Genomic DNA, 22,259 nt, shown 5'->3' on the forward strand with positions numbered 1-22,259 from the left:
CTTTTGATATACCTGCCTCAAAGAATAGAACTTCCACAAAATAATATAGATGAGATTTTGCTCAATATTTTACTATCTCTCCTTCTCATCATGTTAAAAACTAACTTTCAGAAACACTGAAAAGTGGGATCAGAGGATGGCTTCTGATGTTTGCCCTTCTGTGACTCATCTTCCTCCTGACAGTCCTGGTCCCACACACTGTCAATTAAATCAGCGGCAACGAAAACTCCAGACTTGCTACATATTTTCATGACTTGAACCTGAAAGATGCTTTAATTTTACATCATAGAAAGAGAGTATAATCTCCTTTCCCCATTATTCTGCCCATTAATCACAAGGCCTATACAAGAATGTCACCAGTCCTCACCTTGAGATAAGAACCTGCAGGCATGAATGCTTTTGCAAAAGAACATTATACACAAACTAAGTCATTTAGCTTTCCTCTTTCATTTTTTTCTCTCCTTCCTATTGGGCCTTTCTTTTCCCTTTCCCTTTCTTCTACAAATATTTATTGAGTACCAGTTCAAATAACATCTTCCAGGAAAGCCCTCTGGAAGGCTTCTCAATTTTAAATAGTGCCCTTGAACTTTTTACTCAACATTGCATTTCCTTATTTTATTCACAGCACTAATCTTTGTCTGTTCATCCCTATCTGTTTTCTTGCTTGCAGCCTGTCTCTTCCTGCTAGAAATGCAGACGTCCTCAGAGCAGGGCGAGATTGTCTGTCTAACTTACTGTTTTACCCCAGTTCTTAATACAGTGTTTATCACATATTGGATTTGTACTAAATTTTTGTTTGAATGGTCGGTACAAGAAAAATATAATATTGAAATAGAAATGACCTTTGCTCTTATAAAGAATGCTAATGGAAAAGAAAACAAAAATTATATAAATGTTTACTGAAATTTTATTTAGCCACGCTCTAGGAAGGAAAGGTAGAGGATGCTATGAACATGCATATTAGTGCTATTTTACAACAGGCTGGAGGGGTCAGGAAGAATTCCTGGAAGAATTGTTTTTTAAGCTAAACTTGAAAGATAAGTATGAGTTGATTAAGCAAAAATGGAGGAGAAAATCATTCCAGTCAGAGGAAAAAATTTCACAGTTCCAGTGCATAGAAAGAGAAGCTTTATTTAGAGGATTCTTTAAAATCTTCAGTCTATTAATTTGAGTATTAAGATTGTGCAATTAATTAGAAGCCTATGATATATAAAGAAATACCCATGGAGACAACAGAATAGTGGTAATTAGTATTCTCGAGAACATCAACTATATCATGACTGACCAGATGTCATTTAGTGAGACACAAAATAGAACGTTATGACTGAAATATCTGTTCATACTCTTTCACTTCAACAAACAGGTATTGAAATCTATTAGGAATCGGCATTTGAATTAAGTTTTTGGAAGACAAAAATTAACAGCCTAGATGCTTGCTCTCAAGAAGTTTACAATTTGGTAGGAGAAAGAGTGTTTCAATATAAAATGGCAAAAATAGAGATAGAGATGCGTATATGGTGCCATAAAACATAAAGAACATGTCCACTAAGCTGAAATTTCAGGGAAGATTTTCCAGAAGAGAGAATCCATAAACTGAAGGCCTAGAAGAAATCAGAAATGTAAAGAGTGAAGTTGGGTGGAAAGAATTAAAGAGTGTAGAGAAAGAGAGAACTGCATGTGAAAAGGCTTGGAAATATGAAATAATATGATTTGTGTATGGACAACAAATACTTAGGTATTGCTATCATGTGAATAGGTAATGTCTCAAAGGGTTATTGTGCAGATTTGATAAGGGTATGAACTAAAACAGTGATAGTAAAAATAAATAACAAATGGATTCAAAATATATCTACAAAGTAAAATAAACAAGGCTTTTTTTTTAAAGGGGTATGGGAGGAGGAAGTGGAAGGAGAAAAAGTAGTCAAGCATCAATACAGATTTCTGATTTGGGTGATAAGTGGATGGTAATGCCTTTAAATGACAGAATGAATAAGGGATATGGTAGGCAAAACTGATTGATAAGGATAAAAAAAGATGTTAAGTTCAACTGTGGACTTGAGTTTTACGTGCTTCTCAGATTCTCAAATAAAGGGATCCAGCATCATGTCAGTTGGTGTGGCTATTTAACAACATGGCCACAAATTCTTTGACACTTCTCCATGACAGTGGAGGAAAGTCCTGTTGTAGTAAAGAGACTTGTGAATTTGAGTTAAAATTTTAAAATATTGTTTTATATATTTGCATGCAAATATACATATTAGAATGATGGTTTTAAATTACTTTCATAATATTTCAATTAGTGATTTTCAGGATCTCCTTGATCTCACTTCAGTTCTGAGGTATTAAAATGAATTATATTACTTGAGCCATAAATAAGAGATATCAATACCATAAAACAACAGATGCTTTTATATATTCTAAGTTTGTCCAGTGGTGTTTGGCAGGGATATAAACTCTTCATTAGTGGGTCTATAGAGGATGCTCATCATCTTAATATGCCAATATGCCATATTTCTTACCAGACACTAAAGTATGCTGTAAATTAGGAAAGACAATGAGATTTGGGAGTTTTATAGAGCTTGATCAAAACTCTGCTATGCACTTAATAACAGATACCACCATTTTTATTAAGAATTTCCTATGTTCCAGACTTTTATATCTTATCCCTAACCCTTGGCAGAAGTCTATAAAGTGGTTATTAATTTACTCATTTTAAATTTAAAAATTAAGGCTAAGAGAAGTTAAATAACTCATCCAAGGTCATTAAGTAATGAGGATAGAATTTAGACTTAGACCTATCTGATTATGGAGTGAGATGGTAAGATCTAGTCCTCTATAATAATACCGGCCTCTGTTTGGTACCAGCTCTCTACTTATGAGCTGTGTGGTTTAGGCAAAAATGGAGGAGAAAATCATTCCATTAGGCAAGTGTGACTTAATGGCCCTAAGTTTTAATCTATCTGTAATAGAAAGATAATACCAATTTAAAAGATTATTTTGATAATTAAATTATATGCATATATATATATATATATATATATATATATATATATATGCATATGTGATAGGTACTTAATGAATGAACATTCTATTGTCCATTTTAATGTATATGGCTCCCTATATAGTTATTATGTTTCAAAAAGTATTTTTGTGTTATCTCCTTAGAAGAATAAAAGTTCTCTTCAGTCTAAGAAGAATTGGTATTATTTTATTTATTTATTTTTAAAAGAGAGAGTAACTAAACATGTAGAAATGTAACCAGTATAAAGGAAATCACACATAGATTCTCAAGTGCCACTTAAACCTTTTGTCTATTCCTCCCTCTACCTTATTCCTAATCCACGCTAGCACGCTAAGTTATGTTCACTAAAATAAACTAGGTTCACTAAAATCCAAATAGGTAAGAATTCAATATAGAAAAACTTGGAAATTTATAATTCATTGATGAAAATTTATCAAAATATTTAATGAATTCACCTCTTCTCCCTTCTACTCCTTCCCTATCCTTATTTCTTAGTTATTTTTTACTGTCTAAAAACTGTAGAAACTCACAACTGTAAGACTTCATTACTTTTAGAGAATACACTATAGTATGTTTACTATAAATAATTCACACCATACTACACTTGTCAAAAAGAATGAACAAAGTATATATCATGGTACGGGAGCCTTGATTTTTATTGTTTTTGCTCACTTACTCACTAATTCTCCAACTGCAGCTCTCTGTCATTGTGAATTAGAATGGTTCTGCTGTATACAAATATTGTATTCTGGGTAATTAGATATTGGAATAGGACTTTCTGTAAATTACTTTAACTGGTGTCACTATGGAAGCAAATAAGAAGTTTTTAGTTCTGTTTCTAGTTTGGGTTATTTTCTGACCCTAAATGGACTGACATAAAGCAGTGCTTTTCTTTGTCAAAGGCAGACTTTTCAAATCTAACTGCCAGACACACTATTGAGCTATGTGTTCAATTCTAATTGGCTGAGATCTTTTCAATTTGGCAGTTTCATCTTTAATGCAATGGATATAAGATTATGTGTAGGTCTTTTCAATGGTTTTTCCATACTGGTGATTAGGGCAGAGGATTTGAACATAAGCAGGCTGCTGGCTATTTCTTCTGGCCAATTTAAATTGATTCATACAAGTCCTTTGTACCCCAGGGAAAGGGCAGAACAAATCCAAGCAAGTGAGACAGCTATCGCTACTTTAAGATGGAATAGCAGAAAAGAAGATGGGGGCAGGTTCGGAGGGGGAAAATACTCTAAATATTGTAAAATCGGAGCTCTGAGTAGTCTGGCAGAGAAATACTGACACTTAACCAGTAGCCTTCTGTATAGAATCAAAGTTACCAGGAAAATTATTTCCAAGATTGATTTTGATATCTTTAGGTTAAAAAGGCTGTGTAAATGAATAAAGAAAACAAAACAAAAATAGACTCTTAGAAATAGAGGAAAAGGATGGTTACTGGAAGGGAGGGTATGGGATGAAAAAGGGGAAGGAGAATACAGTCAATAATATTTTGATAACATTGCATGGTGACAAATGATTATTAGAATTAGTGGGGTAATCACATTGTAAGGTATAAAAATGTCATATCATTATATTGTACATCTGAAGCTAATGTAACTAAAATAAAATTGTGCACTAACAATAAGTAAACAAAAAAATTTTGAAGGGCTATGTAAATGGAAAATACTTTTTATACCTGAATCCACAGGGAGCCATGGTAAGTAAACCTTTTTTCTGAAAATATTCCAAAAGGAAGTAAAATAACTCTTCCAGAACTCTAAAGGACCCCTGAACATGCTATATCTGAACAGCAGAGAGAGGGTCAGCTAAAAATTTTGTTTGGATCAGGTGAAAAATTTGTCTTAGAACCATTTAAAAAGATGGATGCTACTGAGAAGGACTCTCACTTTTCCATTAAGAGGGAAGACTAGGATGAGCTATTCAAATTGGGCACATCCAAAAGTTCTCCTTTACAAATAGACCCTGCTTATGAAGCTCCCTTTTGGTTTATCTCTCCTGGGATAGGAAACCATGATGGGGTCATTGGTAGATCTCTAAAGAAGGAACTCCAAATGACACCTCCAACTTGCTCAGGAAAATCCATAGTGTGCCACATCTATTAATTTAGTGTTTCCCTCTCCGAGTGAGAAAGGAAACCATTTCTTCATCCAAAGATAACGGAGACACTGTACTGTGGACAATATTTTAACAAAGCCATTTCATTCCTCCTTGACCACATGAAAACAACGCAACATTTCTCCAGCAAGAGAATATAGCAACAATTTCATTTTATTAGTTTGATTTGCTCTGCCCTAGAACATATGCAAAACATCCGTCTCCTGAGTGCCAACATTCAATTTGTTAAAATTCATAGTAATAATGAAATACAACACTGATGCCTGGCACATTAGTTGAACAAATAAGGGTAACAAGTGTGGCATATGTTGCAGAGACCAGTGGCTAAGTCCTTTAAGCTAAAGGATTTTTGTTGTCGTTTGGTAGGAAATTTTCGGAGCTTACACAATGATTCATTGTTTCATAAAGTGTGGGATTCCACAGAAAAAGAAAGTAAAACCAGTTTTCAACTATCACTCTCAATCAACTGAAAACAAACAAAGCCAACTTTTGTGCAGAACTAGCTGCAGCAGTTGTTTCTGAGCTGTCTTCTGGAACACTAATGCTTTGTGAACGGTCCTTCTCTAAAACTCAAATTTTTTGAGAGATACTGTCTGAGAATCACTTGGATAAATACAATGTGTTGAGTAACCAGACTTAGTAAGGCCTCCTGATGTTTCAGAATATCTAAGATTTTCCAACTGATACTCAAATACAGAACTACCTGGAATTTTTTTTTAATACAAAGTAGGGGGCCATGACATCTAACAGAAAAGCATACAGATATTCATCAAATGATATGTATGTGAATGTTCACAGCAACAGTATTCTTAATAATTCATAATTGAAAACTATCCAAATGCCCCTAAATGGTAGAATGAATAACTACATCATATGGATACAGTAGCAAAACACTATACTATACAATAAAAATGAACGATCTCCAACTACCTGCAACATATGGATGAATCTCACAAATTTTGGTCAAAAGAAGCCAGACACAAAGACTTGCATACCATAACATTCTATTTATATAAAATACAGAAAGAGGCAAAATCTAATATATGCTTCAAGAAGACTCCTCCTTTTGGGGAGTGATTGGAAGAGAATGTAAGTGAGGCTATGGGTGCTGGCCTTGATCAGTTTCATCACCTAGATGATAAAGGAGATCACTTTGTGAAAATTCACTGAAGTATAATGTGCAAACATGTATGAGTGTGTGTGTGTGTGTGTGTGTGTGTGTGTGTGTGTGTGTGTGTGTGTTTATACAATACTTAAATAAAAAGTAAAATACATAACAGGCCTATATCTAACTCATTCCCTACAATTCCATGTCTGTTCACTTGTCTCTATTAAAGTAACTTCTATATCATTTTTTTCACTAGCAGTCTTCAGACTTAGATGTTTTTCTTTCTACTTGTCTATGTGCTTATAACAGTTTCCCACTTCTATCCATCAAACTCTAACTCTCCTTTCATTAATAAACTGTCATGTCCTAGTTCAGGCAGAAAACCTTTGAGATCAACTTGGTAGCCTGAGAAATGTTTCAGTTTAGTAATTACTCTCTTAGCATGGTCTTCTAAGTTTCTAGCATTTAAAAAGATTAGAACGTTTCCTTATATACTTTAAACATCCAAGTAAGGCAATGCAGGCATCAAATTCTGACATATATTATAGTATTTAGTTGTAACTTTCTGATTTCAATGACAACATGTACTGTTCCATGTAATCTGGAAATTTAAAATCCATAGGAGCTTATGTGTATAGAGTTTCTATTATTTCATTTATGGGGTAAAATATATCTTAATAATGACGAAGATGCTATATCATTTTCTAATTGTCTCTAATTTATTTTCCCTTAAAATAAAGAATTCATTATTTATCATTTTTAGTTATATACTACTACTATTACCAATGTTATCATTGCTGAAATACCAATTATTAGGTGCTTATTTTGTGTCAGGCACTATTGTAAGCAATTTGCACAAACTATCTCATTCACTCTTTATAATCTTGTGAAGTAGAAGTTATTATTCTCATTTTTCAGATAAAAAAACAGAAGTTCACCAATAATAAATAACTTGCCCAAGATCAAAGAACATGGCTCTATTTAAACCCAGGTGTTCCCATATCAGAGCCCAAGTTCTCACCACTTTGAGCTCAAGCAAGTTTATACTTAAGCATTAATCATTGGCTCCCTTACTTTTTCTAGTGCAGGCATGGTCAGTAGTGTTAGATCAAACAAATATTTCCTTTCTTTCTTGGTATTTATTTCATTTAAAAAAATGTGAATCCACATCAAATTTCCCAATATAAGAGATAAAGCCTAGCTCTATGTCTACTCTAAGAAAGTAACTATCATTACCTAGTACAATTTTGTTTCTTTAATACCTAGGAATGTGATGGCACATTCTCTTTTCTAAGTGCCAATACCGAGAGTGCCTTCAATTCATACACAGCTCACGAGTTGCCTTCTCTAGTGATGGTCTATTGAACTCTTTGATCCAAATCCCAAAGACTCAAATATAATCCATAGAGAAATGGGAGTGTAGGAATCATGCAAGCAAAATAATTATTGATGCATTGACATAATATATGCACACAATTCCAAATATCACTATAGAGAAGCAATGATGATAAATATACCTTTTTCATAAGCCCACATCAAACACGTCTGCTCATCTTTTTCACCACTAGACCTGCTGGGATCACAGGCTACCAGATTCATATCAGCTCCATTATCCAGTAAGAACTGAACCAGACGAATGTGACCATGGTAGCAAGCAGAGTGCAATCCTATAACAGAATAAATGGAAGTGCAAAAGGAAAAAAGAGGAAAACTAAACCCCAATTTTCTAAAGACAGTCATTAGCACATCACAGCACTGTTGCCAGAAGTATAAAGCAAGGATTTAGTTCTTTGAGAAAGAATTAATTCTATTACTGAGAAAACAATATACTTTAAGCAAAAAGAAGTATCCTGTTCTAGTTTATCTTGACTATCTTTTGTTGAGCACGATTTCTAATATTTCTATATCCATTGTAATTACCAAGTACAAATATTAGCATCTTTGTACAAATCAAAGAATAAAGAGCCCAATCAAGTATTTTCCTTGAGCAGCAAACCAAAGGGAGGGCAGTATGATCAGTCTATTCCTGGTACAGGCCATAAGAAATGCATTGACTCTAGATAATTTGGTACAATAATAAAACCGATCCAAAGTCAGACTGCACCATCAACTCTAAATGATGTAACTGAAAAATATCATTCCCCGTTGGGGTTGACCACTCCTGCTATCCCTTCCTTCTTGAGCACACCACTGTTCTTGAGCATTAATAAGCATCAGAAATTGGTGATGTTCTCCCTATAGTCTTACCTGTGTGCCCATCCCTTCCTTGATGGTTGATGCTTATGACATTTTGATCAAGAAGAAATTTAACCAGGTCAATGCTCTTGCCATAGGTACAAGCACTGCAAAAATACACCATAAAGAAAATAGAAGGTTCCTGTTATGGGATGAATTACATGGCCCCAAGTTACTATGTTGAAACCCTAACTTCCATAACCTTACAATGTGACTATATTTAAAGAGATACAATTTAAAGAGCTAATTAAATTAAACTAAATCTTTAGGGTGGGCCCTAATCCAACATGACTAGTATCCTTGTAAAAGGTGAGACTGGTATACAAATGACAGAAAAGTAGGAACAACCATTTGAAGATACAGGGAGAAGGTGGCTGTCTATAAGCTAAGTAGAAAGGCTTCAAAGAAACCTAACATGTTGACACCTTGATCTTGGACTTTCAGCCTCCAGAACTGCGAGAAATAAGTTTCTGGTGACCAAGCAACTTAGTCTGTGATATTTTGTTATGGAAGCCTTAGAAAACTAATACAGCCCTGATTTACCCAGGTTATTTCAGATGTATATATAAGAGTACTAAAGAGATGGAGAAGGGAAATGTGGAAGGTAAGGGGAGAAGGCAATGGAAAACAAGCATGTATAGAATAAAATCCTGAAGATTCTAACATCTGGGCCTTGACCAAAAAAAGTGTATAAAATTTCTAGTATTTTCTTAATAAATATTTCCTATGCTATTAATCCTTTTTCATAAAAGGAGGGAAAATATTGTAAGAATTCCATGTATTTTTAGCTACAGGACCTAGGCATTCTGTAGGACAATCACATGGGGTAACCCAGAGGGCCCTGAGAAATTTAATCAAACCCAGGCCACAGTCTAAATTTTTTCCCTGGAAAAACCATACACCATGTCTCTGGAGACTTCGTCAGTCAGAGAGAATGATTTCAAAGCTGTCATTTTACTGTGGGAGCATTGGTTGCAGAGTTAAAAATCCACAGCTCCAGCAATACTACTAGCCAGGAGACCTCAGACCAGTTCTTTGATCTATTTGAGTTGTAGTTTTACCACCTAGAAAATAATTACAATAATACCTTTTCTACCTGACACATTGTTGCTGAAATTTCAGTCGAATTGATGCTTATAGAAGAACATTATAAGCTATAGAGGACTATTCATTGTCAGCTCTTTCCTGATGTGAGGCTATTTTATTATTGGTTTGTTTGTTTGTTTGTTTGTTTGTTTGTTTTGTTTTGTTCTGTTTTGTTGTTTGGAAAAATTAACATATTTCAGGACCCAAAGGAAATAAGATTCTTTAGATAAATTTTGTAACTAGGTTTGCTGAAGTAGTTAATTGGAATTCTAACTACTATTTAGCTTGAAAACAAAGATGCATAGAGAAAAAGATTTTATGTAAGGTAAATCATGCCTAGTGATGACTGCTAGATTTTATTTTTTTTGACTAGTAATTCTCACAAATTTTCTTTTTCTGTAGTTTCTCCCACATCTTTTCTTTTGGTATCGCTTGTTCATTAGCAATACTCTACTTCTATGATATGGGTAAATGGCAGGAGCTAACATTGGGCAGAAACCCATCTAAATCACGGTTAAAGGAAGGGCGTAGAGACTCTCTAATATTATGAAGTGTAATAAGAAAAATATATTTGGTCTTCAACCCCATGCCTGGCACAGAGCTCCTAAAACTCTTGTACTTTCTTCAGCAATGGAAACAATGGGAGGATCTTTTATTACAATATTTGGTCTTTTGCCCTCCATTCCTGACATAGCTCCAGAGGGATAAAACAAAGGAGCACTTTCAACCACAGCTGTGTTTATGTTAATGAGTTGATTTCTGGAAAGCCCTTGATAATCTCAGCATGAGATCTGAGGAATCAACCAAGTGATCAGACTAAGACAATATTCTGGAGGTGACAATCACCTTCCGATTATAGTTGGTTCCAATTTATGTGTACACAGTAGCAAAATTATTTGAAAACAAGCCTGAGGTGTCAGCCTTAATAAGCATGACCTATGGGAAAAGAGGACACCAGCAACCATACATATCAGTTTTGCCAATTGTCCCCTTCAGTGACAAATTCCACTGACCCATTCTGACTAAAGGCATGATCTGAAGAGTTCTTGCATCTTTTCTGTTACAGAGTATATATAGAAAACAGACAAATAATTTTGTTACTAGAAAGTAAAGATATATATAAAAAGCACAGGATTTGGAATTAGGCAGACATTTACTACATGATTTTCTAGCCATAGGAATCAAGCTACTTAGCTTCTCTGAGCCTTAATTTTCTCATCTGTAAAAGAAGGATAATAAATCCAACTTTATAAAATATTTATGAAGATTAAATAAGATAATGGATGCAAATAATCTGGTAGTCACTGCTCCATAAATGGTAGTTTTCTTTGCTTCCTTTTTTGCTGAAATCTTGGTTGATAAGAAAAATCTGAAAATCCAAGTGAAATTTGAAAGGTTGATGCCTCATGCAGAGCACAAGCTTAATTTTAATTCAGTATGAAAAAGAGTGTCCTCATTTTTATTATTTACCGGTGTTACAGAAATACTATGTGAATAACATATTGGTTCCAAATACATTTTTAGAGGTTGCAAATTAGCCAAGAAATCTAATTTGTAGGTAAAAGATCTTATACTCAAGGTTTACTAAATTCAAATTACTATGTTTTTATTTTTATAGCAAAAGAGTAGCTCATTAAAAATGAGGGTTTTAAAGTTTATAAAAATTTGCCTTCCATTTGGACATTTTAGGGCCTTATAACTTTGAGTTATTAGCAACCTTCTCCCTTCCTGTCTCCCTCCCTCTTTCTCTCCTTTCCTTCCTTCCTCTTTTTCTGTCCTTCATTTTTTGTTGCAACTTTTCCAAAACTAGTTGTTCCTTCAGTGTGCTATTCTAGAGTAAAAACTACACTGTAAAGGACTCTCATCAATTCCTAGAAAGGAGCTAGTGCCTTCTTAGGTATCTTAGTGGCCACCCTTACTAAGCTTTTATAGGCTGACAGATGGATGTCTTAGATAGGTAGATACATTTGCACATAAGGTTTAAGTGCTAAGGAAAAAAAATGTCACATTGGATGCTGATGAATTCTGGTAATGAGATTCTTGTAGGAGGAGGATTACGGGCACTGCCCCTTTTGGCAGCTTTCTGCAGAGTGAAGTGGAATATAAGCAATATGCTTACAGATGTTGATATGCCTGTTGCCTTGGCAACATCAGTCCCTGTCTTTGTGACTGTTGCCAGGAATGCAGCATCTGGCTCTGGCCCCATCTGTTGTACTAACTGCAGCATCTGCCTCTACCTTTTCTTCTGTGCATCTAGCTTGTGCTCCTTGTCCTCTGCCCACCCTCTGCTCTTGCTCTCTGATTTTAACATCTGCCACTATTTGTTCTTGCTTTATGTACACAACTGCAGGAGCCACAGGGCGCCAGCTAAGTTTAGCGGTTATTGTACTTAAATATTCTTTTACCTGTGAAAAGCTGTTTCGCTGAAGATGTTTTCCTTAGTCAGACTTTCTATTCCTGATATTTGAATGATTTCCTTGACGACTTCGAATTTGCCATTGTAGCATGCCCTAGAGTTAAAGAAAATATTTTGATAATAGCAAAAAGGTACATGCCATATACCTAGAGGACCTAGAGAACTATACATAATACTCACAAGTGCAAAGGGGTGTCTCCGTAGATATTAACAACATGAGGCTGGACTTCCAATTCACTCTGGAGCAGGTACTTCACTATATCATGGTGTCCAAAGCGAGAACAGAAATGGAGTGGAACGTGATCTTCATTGTCCTGAGCGTTCACTGTCGTCAACAAGAAGGGACAAGGTATGTTATCCGGAATCCTCTGTTTCTAAGCCTTCTCATGTGTAGTGCTAGGGACTTTTCTAAGTGCCTGATAAACTCCTGGAAACTGCCAATTAATGATAATAATAAAGGAAATTAAGTGCAACCAATTTAAAAAGTTATAATTATATTCTATTGACTCTTATCACATTAAACAGGCTTTCTTCTAAGCTCCCATAAATTCTATGGAATGCATCTAATCAAATCTACCTTACACAATGGAATAGTTCAGGAAACTAATAAGCACCTAAAAGGTACTCGTGGCTTTAATTCCACACATACTCTTTAAAATTGATTTTTTTTCCTCTGGAAGATGTGAAAAATTATAGATCCTGGCCAGAGCACCATTCCCAGAGATTTTGGTTCAATAAATTAGGGTGGGGACCAGCACTCTGTTTACAACACTGTGTAAGCAGTTCTGATATACTCCTAAATGAGAATTGTCATACTACAGAACAAAAACATGGTATAATTAAAAGAACAAAGAAACAAACAAACAAAAAAAGAGCTTTAGAGTGAGGCAAACCTTATTGGTTGTGTTATCTTAGACAGTTATTTAATACTCAGCTGTTCACTTAGTAGTGAGCATCTGTCCTTCTCTTTGGCCGACCCAGCCTCATGACCTCTTCTGACATTTAGGGAATTCTCTATACTGAAAGTACTACCTAGAGGCCAAGACCATGCTCTCTCACAGAAGCTGGAAATATGGTTTCCAAATCTCCTTTGCAGCTAGGGAACAGGATTAGCAGAGGCTGACCATATGTCCCGGTTTAGGCCTGTTATCCTAGCTTAATGTTTAATAGTGACCCTTTCACTCTCAACAGCGTCCTGGTTTGGACACTTATCTATAGGCATTTCCAATCAACACATTATGTCAGGCTCTGACATTGGAGCTGATAACACAAAAAAGCAGAGCCCAATCTATCTGGGCAATGTAGCAGTGGTGGAATAGCTCCAACCAATTTCCAGTAATAGTAATTCTAGCCATAGACTCAGTGCCCTGCATTGTTGGTGCCAGAATCACAAGTGTTAATGTGTGTGCCTAACAGGGACTAGTTTTGGAGTGTGATTTTTTTAAACATTGTTCTTCACTGCGAGGATTCCAAACCTGGCTTTCCAACTCTGTCTTGGGGAAGATTCTGTATTCTGCCTGATATCCTTTAATATATTCCTTTTATGCTTTAATTAACAAGAATTAGTTTCCGATGCTTGCAAATGAGAACACCTGGCTGATATATAGCCATTCCCCAACAAATACTAAATGATCACTGAGCACCAGGCACTGTGCTAGGTGCTGAAGGTATTGATTCTTATTAGTAACAATGAAATAGCACTATTGTTGCAGAGTTGAAAGGATTAAAGAAGAACATAACTGGAAAGCTTCTAACATGATGCCTGTCACATATTAGACACAATAAAAAAGTCTACTTCCCCATTTTACTGATTTCTCTCCTAGAAATTTGCTAAGTGCTAAGACCAATAAGCTATAAATACATAGAATCTATACTTTTGAATCACTTACCAGCTAGTTGAATAGTCAAGAATTACAGATGTAAAGTAAGAACCACTGAAAACCACACTACTAAATTCTGAGTCTGCTTTAGCACAATTTTTAAAACTAAAGTAGCTAGGTCAACTGGCCTATAGCCTTTTTTTAATTACTGGATTACTCTGTCCAACAGTATAGAGTGCTTTATTCAAAATAGAAAATAACAGCCCTTAACAAATCCCATTAATCCTCATTTATATATATAAAAAAAACAAAAGAACAGAAGGAAAAAAAATTGTAATCATGGAGAATAGGAAGGGAGAGAAGAAAGCAAAGGTAATATTTAATTCAAAAATGTGCAAGTAGTTTATTACTATTGTTACTAAAATCATCATTTAACATTTAATGAACACTGATTTAGGCCTTGTAGCTGCTACATTTGTAGGTAACGATTCTTATTTTATTTTTTCTGCTCGATCTTAAGCCAAAGAAAAATCTTTAACACATTCACTGAACTCCTCCTCCCAAGGCTGTTATTGAAAAATAAATCTTTGAATCTTTTCTATTAATGAGTGACTCAAAGGACACCCTTCCTTCAGAAAAATGTTCCTGGTTGTCTTGATTATATTCCTTTTTATGACACTTTTTCTTTGTTCACATTCTGTTGGAAGCCAGAAAAGTCAATACTGTGAGTCGATGCCTGAAAACAGTAGGGAGTCCAGGGCATCTGAGGTCAATTAAGAGTTCTTGAGGTGCAGAGGGGACATTGTAAGGCAGAGTTCAGCACAATCTTCCATTAATTCATAATTTGCCTTTGGCCATCGCTGGCTCCACCCAACACTATTCTTCTCTAGTTAAATCAATAATCTTCAAAGTAGATTATCTACTTGGTGAATTACCTACAGTGGCCTAGATTTTCTTTTCATCAAAGAAGATATAAATGCCAAACAAAGGGTCAAGCCAGGAGAAATCTGGATCAGACACAGAGTTTATGTATATACAGCTATATTTATGCTTCAGTCATTTTAATTTACTTAGCTTTGTCTTGGATCAATTTAAAAAGACAAAAATTATATGTAAGTAACATCTTTTGAAAGAAAGATTGGATCAATGGGTGGGAAAATGGATGTTACTACTTGCTTATATCTGTTTATTGATCTTAATGATAAAATAAAAAAATCCATATTAACCCAGAAATGTCAGCATATCCCATTAGCTCTCTAAAGCAACTCCCAAGTTTGTGATTCTGACAAGATATATTTTTAAAAATAAAATACTTCCTCTTACTGAAATACTCTAGAAATTTGTGTGACTTTCTATAAAATCCAGTTCTGTGTTAAAAGCATTATGGCATTCAACTATTAACATTTAACATTCAGATGACAACAAATTTTAAAATTCTGAATTTTAAATATTGTGAGGACTGTATCACCATATTTTTCTTATGGAGTCTAGCAATATTTTGACCTTTGCAATCTCATTCAATGAGCATTACATTTCTCCTTTTTCATTGCCCTAAGAGGTACAAGGAAGAAGACTAGAGACTTAAAACACACATGACTGAATAGGTCAGTCTCCCAAACATGCTGAACTGAAGAGGTTGCTTTCAGAATTACATTTTGGCTAATTTTTTAACCTGATTTATTTTCATTTGTGACATTCTGTTTCCATGGAAACATACTATAAATGCCAGATTTCAAATTGTGCTCCTTTTGGGGTCATCCATTTACTCTTCCTCCTGTGCTCATTTACTACAGGCAAGGTCCAGATCTAAAATAAATCATCTGGAGGCCTAGCTACATTTTAGAATAAGTGAACTAGTTGATAATAAACCCTATGCAGTGTCCTTCAGCACAAGAGATTTTATTCTTTACAATTGGTTGAAATGCAAAAGGGACTTAGATATCAAGTCCGTATGAGAATAAAATTAAAAAAGAAAACTTGACAATCTGAGTCACACTCTTGATTTTTTTAAATGATTGGGTAGGAGGTATATGTAGTGCTTGTGTCAGTCAGAAAGAAAATGTTAAAAATTATATCGTACGATACTGGTATGTAGGGGGAATACAGGTGCAGTACACATTTCAATGCCTTTTGTAGAAGCGTCTTTTGATCCTGGAGACATGCTGATCATAAATGACACTCATTTTGACACCACTGAGCTTTGGAGTTGTGAAGAGGAATAAAAAGCTGAGGGTGACATCGATAATAAAAGGAAAAAAGTGAACAGTTCCTGACCCCTTGGAAGAGTGAGGCAGTTTCAAAAACACAATTATGTGTTCAGTGATTCACAGAGGTGTACCTCTGCCTATTCTAAACTAACAGAATCAAAGGGATTACTTAAATAAGGTCCAGGAAACAGCATTACTTGTGTCCTGACAATATGGGTTGTTTATGATAATGATAAGAGAAATGCCTGTGTTACTGCATATCGTCTCTTACAAAATGACACAAACTATGTTTCTCAAAGTTTACAAAATAAAATGGACCTATTTCTGACACAGAAACTGGAAAATGCCTTAACTTCTTGTCATAATCATGTCTGGGAGCCTTTGTATTTTTCTTATGAGTAAATCAAAACATTGATTAGCTTTATTAACTGAATAACAATCTCAATTTGGGACCAAGGAACTGGCAGTCCTAGAGCTTTGACAACCTTGTCCTTTTGGAAATGTGCATCATTTCTGCTGCAAAGGCCAGCAGCTCTTATAGCTGGGCTTTTAATTAGGTCTCTTGGGGTCAGTGAAAGAATGTTGGATATGCCTGAGAGAATTTAATGACAAGATATAACTCTAAGTGAATTTGTGTCAAAAAAAGTTTGTGGGAAAGAGAAAAAGAGAAAGAATTTTTTTTCAATAATCTACTTTTAATCAATTTTCTAAAATTCATTTTATAATTTAAAAAAATAAAATGCTGCAGGAAATTTTATTCTATTAACTTCACCTAAACTGTGTTCTATGTATTCTAAAGCTTCCCCCGCCCCGCCCGCAACCCTATCATACTCTAACTCTATTTCCATTAGAAAGAATAGGAATATCAAATATTGGGAGGGTATGAGGAACAAATGAAACTCTCATATATTGCTGTGGGAGTGTGAAAAAATATAAATGCTTTGTAAAACTGTCTGAAAATTCCTGAAAAGTTAAACATGTGCATACCCTTTGATCCAGCAATTCCACTTACATATATATACATGAATATATATGTCCACAAAAAGAATTGAATAAGAATGTTTCTGGATGCTATATTCATAAAAGCCAAACACTGGAAACATTCAAATGTCCATTAGGAGGAGAATGGATAAATAAATTGTGGAATATTCATATAATATTCAGTAATAAGAAATAGCAAACTATGATTCATGCAACAACATGGATAAAAGTCAAAATCATTGTGTTGATTAAAGAATGCCATCACAAAATTACATGAACCACTAGAACAGATATAACTAACCTATGGCAATAGAAGTCAGAATAGTGATTTCTTTTGGTGGTGAAAGCTATTTACTGAGAAGGGTGCACAAGGGAAATTTCCAGAGTTCAACATTACAGATGAAATTTCTCAACCTTCCAGATGAAAATGTTCTATATCTTAATTTGGGTGTTTTTTACGTGGGTGTATGCATAAGTAAATAGTCATTTAAGTCAATATTTATTTAAAATTTGAGAATTCTGCTGTATGTAAACTTTATCTCAATTTAAAAAAAAAGATTAGTGAATAACAACAAATAGGAATAATTTCTTTAGGAAAATCCCATACTTTTTACTGCAGCACCTAATATATTAAGAGTTGAGCTAAACTATGTAAAGAAAAGCTAAAGTTGAGCTAAACTATGTAAACACATAGGTTTAATTAACACACTAAAGATAATAAATTATGACTTGTAGAACAAATTAGTACATGAGTACAGGATTAGTTATCTTCAAGATTATTCTCTAGTAAATAAGGAAAGTACAAGTAAAAAGTACATATAAATTAAAAGATAGTAAGGTCATCTAAATATGTAATCTTACCATCCGCTTTGCTGCCTTCTTCCATCAAGAGTTTTGCAATATTAAAGAATCCTTTTGCCGATGCTAGGTGGAGAGGCCTATCTCCAACTTCACCACTTACATTTACATCAGCACCAAATTTCAAAAGGAGGCGGGTTACCTAAAAGATCCATTCATTTGGAATTGGTATCAAAAGTCAAACAATACAAAGCTTTCAGCAACATGGAAAAAGAAATATCATTAAGGCCTTAAGTTATTTTTACCTAAAAATAACAAAAAATCATAATTGGCCTAAATAATAAGGGATTTATTATTATATCACCTAACGAGAAGTTCAAAACTATGGCAATTTAAAGGTTAGGTCTTCATTGAACATCAATAATCCTTACCAAAGTCCAATCTTTTCCAGAGTCGTCTTCTGCCTAGTGCCAGCAGTGCTTACTTGATTTTTTGATTTTCACAACTGCTCCATTCATAGGTTACTGATGGTCATCTTGCTACTGGAAGTTTGCATTCTTTTCTGGAGGTTTGTTTTTTTGTTTTGTTTTGTTTTGTTTTTGTAAATGAGAGATAGCTATACTAGCTGAGATCCAATTAGCTGAGACTCACATTCAAAGGAACAAAGAGAGGTGAAGTATTAAACAATTTAGGAGCATTCCAGGAGTTATTTCAGGTAATTATGGTATTCCTTCAAATTATTTACATATTCATTTAGGAACCTTCCAAATAATGTCCCTAAACCTCACTTGCCTCCTCTGGGATTTTCAGAAGTTATCATAATGATCCCAAGAGGTAAGTTAGTATGTATCTTTGTCATTAAAATTACAGTTATGGGAGGATCCCTCAATTGTCCTGACCACTGAAGTATCAGCATAAAAGTGAATTCAAGCTCCAAAACTATTTTGGCTTTCTATGTGGCATCAAATTAACATGTTTGGGGAGAGACCTCTCAATAATATGGTATGTATTTAATAAAAATTCTAGGCAAAGAAAAAATTAGCTGGACGGGATGTGGGGAAACTTCCTATTGAGTATAGTTAGGCAAGCAACAAAGGTTCTAAAATCAGACTTCTACTTATTAGCTATGTCATCGTAAATAAATTATTTGAACTTTTGAAACTTCAGCTTCTTCATTGTTAAGAGAAATAATAATAGCTCAGCCTCATAGAGCTGTTATGAGGATTAAATAAGTTATTACATACAAAGCACTTAGAAAAGTATCTATTACTCAATTAATATTGGCAGAAGTCGTAGCACCAAGGTGGTACATGTATATTTTATCCTTTTGTTGGCTAGTCGGTAGACCAATATTTAATTCAAGAGAAATCAGAACAGTAGTAGTTTAGTCTCAAGAACCTTGCACTCCTAAGCACATATTTCCACTTACATGAACTCCATAAATTCTGATTATGTGACTTTATAATGGACAGTTTTAAATTATCTTAGAAATCGATTGTCTATTAAACAGTATTATTATATACCTAGAAAATATTGCTCTTGGTACAAAAAAAATCTACTCTTCCACTTAAAAATAAGTAAATAAACAAATGGCAAGGAACATACACATTAGGCACATTTATATATTGAATGTACCATTCTCTCATCAGCATATTTTAGCAAATGACAATAGCATCCATAAATTACTTATGTGCTGTCTTCACATGCAGAAAGTGGGTCCCTTATCATAAAAGAGCCATCCACATTTTAGCATAATTTTATAAGACTGTGACTATATATTCAGGGAATAATTTAGCCCTCCACCAAACATGCATAGAAGCTCTTTATGTTTCTGCTGGGTGATGAGGTTATTCACCAAAGGGAAAGACTCTACAGATAACATGCATTGTGTATATCCTGTCTGTTCCTGAAGTCAGAAAAGTATGGAATTATTTTTATTGCTTGGGTTTTTGGACCCTGTACTTTTATAAGCATTTTCAGTGCCCAGCTCTCCAACGCACTCCAGTGCATTCTGAGCGGCACATCAATGAAATGAGCAATCTTCCCTAGTTACAGGTCACACTTCACAGGTCTGAGTGTCTGAGCATATGACGACTACAAATAAATAAATAAATAAATAAAGGTACAATGACTAGAACAGCACAGAGACATTAGTAAGTTTGATTTTTAACTTGGGATCTTCAGGCAGTACAATGGCATGACCTCTATGAAAGTAAAAAGGTATAACCCTACTCCATAACTGAGTACGACAAGAGATCTAGAGATATAAAATGAGAAAGAATGAAACTAGGATGTCAAGAGAACAGTTACGTTTTGGTTTTCCAATTATGTTCATCTTTCTGTGTTATTTGGTTTATTTAGTTTCTTTAGTATAGCTAAAGGGCAGTATTTGAAAGCAGTATATAAAAATTTTGTCTTTTGATATGTTAAGGTTGAAAATCAATACACTTTGGCATTAGAGCATCTGTCCTTGAATTCTAGCTCTACCACTCAGGCAAACTGCCTGGACTTTATGATTTGGTAATACAAGAAGAGAGATAGAAGAGGTATAAGAAGAAGCTCTTAGGTACAGCAGAATGGGCCTGGGTTTTGGGATCAGACAGACCTGAATATATAGTCCAGATTTTCTATTATTAGCTGCATGATTCTAGTATGCTACCTGACCTGAGTGAACTCCATGTGTATCATTCATAAGAGGGGAAAATGACAGCTAATTTCAGGATTGTGGCAATTAAAAAAAAAACTATATAAAGATCTTAACACAGTGCCTGAACTGTGTAGTATGAACTCACATCTTAAGTTCATAAGGTTGTTATGAAGGTCAAATGAAATTATTTATTATATCAAAGTACATTGTAAAATTTAAAGCATTCTATACATATTATTACTTTATTATAGAATATCAAATCACATGAATATTTGCCTGTTATATAATTATATATTTAAAGTAAATTATACATTTTATATATTTAAAGCACATTTAGTGATTGTTTTTTATTTAATTTAGGTTATTCCGTGTATTAGTTTCCCATTGCCACTGTAGCAAATTACCACAAATTTATTGGATTAAAAGAAGAGATGTAATCTCTTATAGTTGCAGAGGTAAGAAGTCTAAAATCAAGATGTTAGCAGTTTGTACACCTTCTGGAGGCTTTCATTTCCTTGCTTTTTCAGCTTCTACACCTGCCGGGATTCCTTAGCTTGTGGTCCCTTCTTATATCACTTTAACCTCTTGCTTTCACTGTCCCATCTCCGATTACTCACTCTGATTTCCTGCTTCCTATTATAAAAACTCTTGTGATTATAACGAGTCCATTAAGATAATCCAGGATAATCTTCCTATCTCAAGGTCTTAACTTGACCACATCTGCAAAGTCCTTTTTAAGGTAAAGTGCACAGGTTCTGGAAATTAGAACATAAACATATTTTGGGAGACATTTTTCAGCTTACTAAATACTATGACAGTAGAAAAGAAGAGAAACCCAGTTTCTGAAAGATGAATTGTTGAAAAAGCCTTTGTGATTTGTTTTATCGTTGTTGTCATTAGCACCAACACAGTGACATTTATTAAGCACTAGCCAAACACTTTAAATTAATATTTCATCACAACAGCAACCCAATGAGGTAAGTACTATTAATATTTCCCCATTCTATAGATGAAGAAACTGAAGATCACATGTTCATATATCTAGGAATTTTTCAGACTCGGGCTGACCAATTCCTGTGGCCTAGCAAACATGCTCTATTGCCTTCCATATGTACTAAAATAGCCAATCAAAATAAATAACTTTGCAACTGCAATGTTTTATGGATCTACAAGCTCCTGAAAGGTGGAGCTGATAAAAATATGGCAAAAAATAATTCAAAGGGTATTTTAAATATCCTTTTTCTTTGAAGCAGGACAGTTCAACAAAAGCCTGGAACACTTAAGTGGTCCCCCAACCACTGGAAATCCTACTTTCACACTTACCTGTTCATGCCCATAGTACGCTGCAATGTGCAATGGGGTAAAAAAAACTGCATCCTGAACATTGACATTAGCTCCATGCTGCAGTAGCACATCAGCAGCCTGGAAAAGAAAGTTTAGCAGCTTTATTTAGGCACCTGGCCATTAAAATTCATTTTACAACCACCACACATATCTCTTTTTCAGGAATCACCATGGTGAAACACAGTTTTCTTCTATCTCCCTTCTCCAAAACCTTCAATGGCTTTTTTTTTTTTTGTCTAGAAAATAAAGACCAAACCCCTTACTTTGGCATTCAAGGTCCTCTGAACCTGATGTTATCCTTTTTAGTGTTATTTCCATTACTCGCTTTCATAAAGTCAACTGTATAGTCAAACTGCATTCCATTTCCTGCTCCTTTGAGTCTTTGTTCACATTATCTCTGCACCCAGGAATTCTCTTCTGTCCAATCTACAGCTATTTAAACTCAAGCTAAATGCCATCTCTTCCAAA

General features: G+C 34.6%; 1 protein-coding gene across 1 annotated transcript in view; it reads right to left on the reverse strand.

Annotated features, from left to right (window-relative positions):
- LOC105295867 (serine/threonine-protein kinase TNNI3K) overlaps positions 1–22,259 on the reverse strand; it is a 268,258-nt gene that overhangs the window by 171,853 nt on the left and 74,146 nt on the right. The window contains exons 6-11 of the mRNA XM_011365693.1: positions 21,771–21,869; positions 17,864–18,002; positions 12,175–12,319; positions 11,984–12,088; positions 8,505–8,599; positions 7,775–7,924 (exon numbers count right to left, since the gene is read on the reverse strand). Coding sequence (XP_011363995.1) covers positions 7,775–7,924; positions 8,505–8,599; positions 11,984–12,088; positions 12,175–12,319; positions 17,864–18,002; positions 21,771–21,869 — 733 coding nt within the window. The remainder of the gene's footprint in view (positions 1–7,774; positions 7,925–8,504; positions 8,600–11,983; positions 12,089–12,174; positions 12,320–17,863; positions 18,003–21,770; positions 21,870–22,259) is intronic.

This window comes from Pteropus vampyrus, unplaced genomic scaffold (assembly GCF_000151845.1).
Source record: "Pteropus vampyrus isolate Shadow unplaced genomic scaffold, Pvam_2.0 Scaffold115, whole genome shotgun sequence".
Taxonomy (NCBI): Eukaryota; Metazoa; Chordata; class Mammalia; order Chiroptera; family Pteropodidae; genus Pteropus; species Pteropus vampyrus.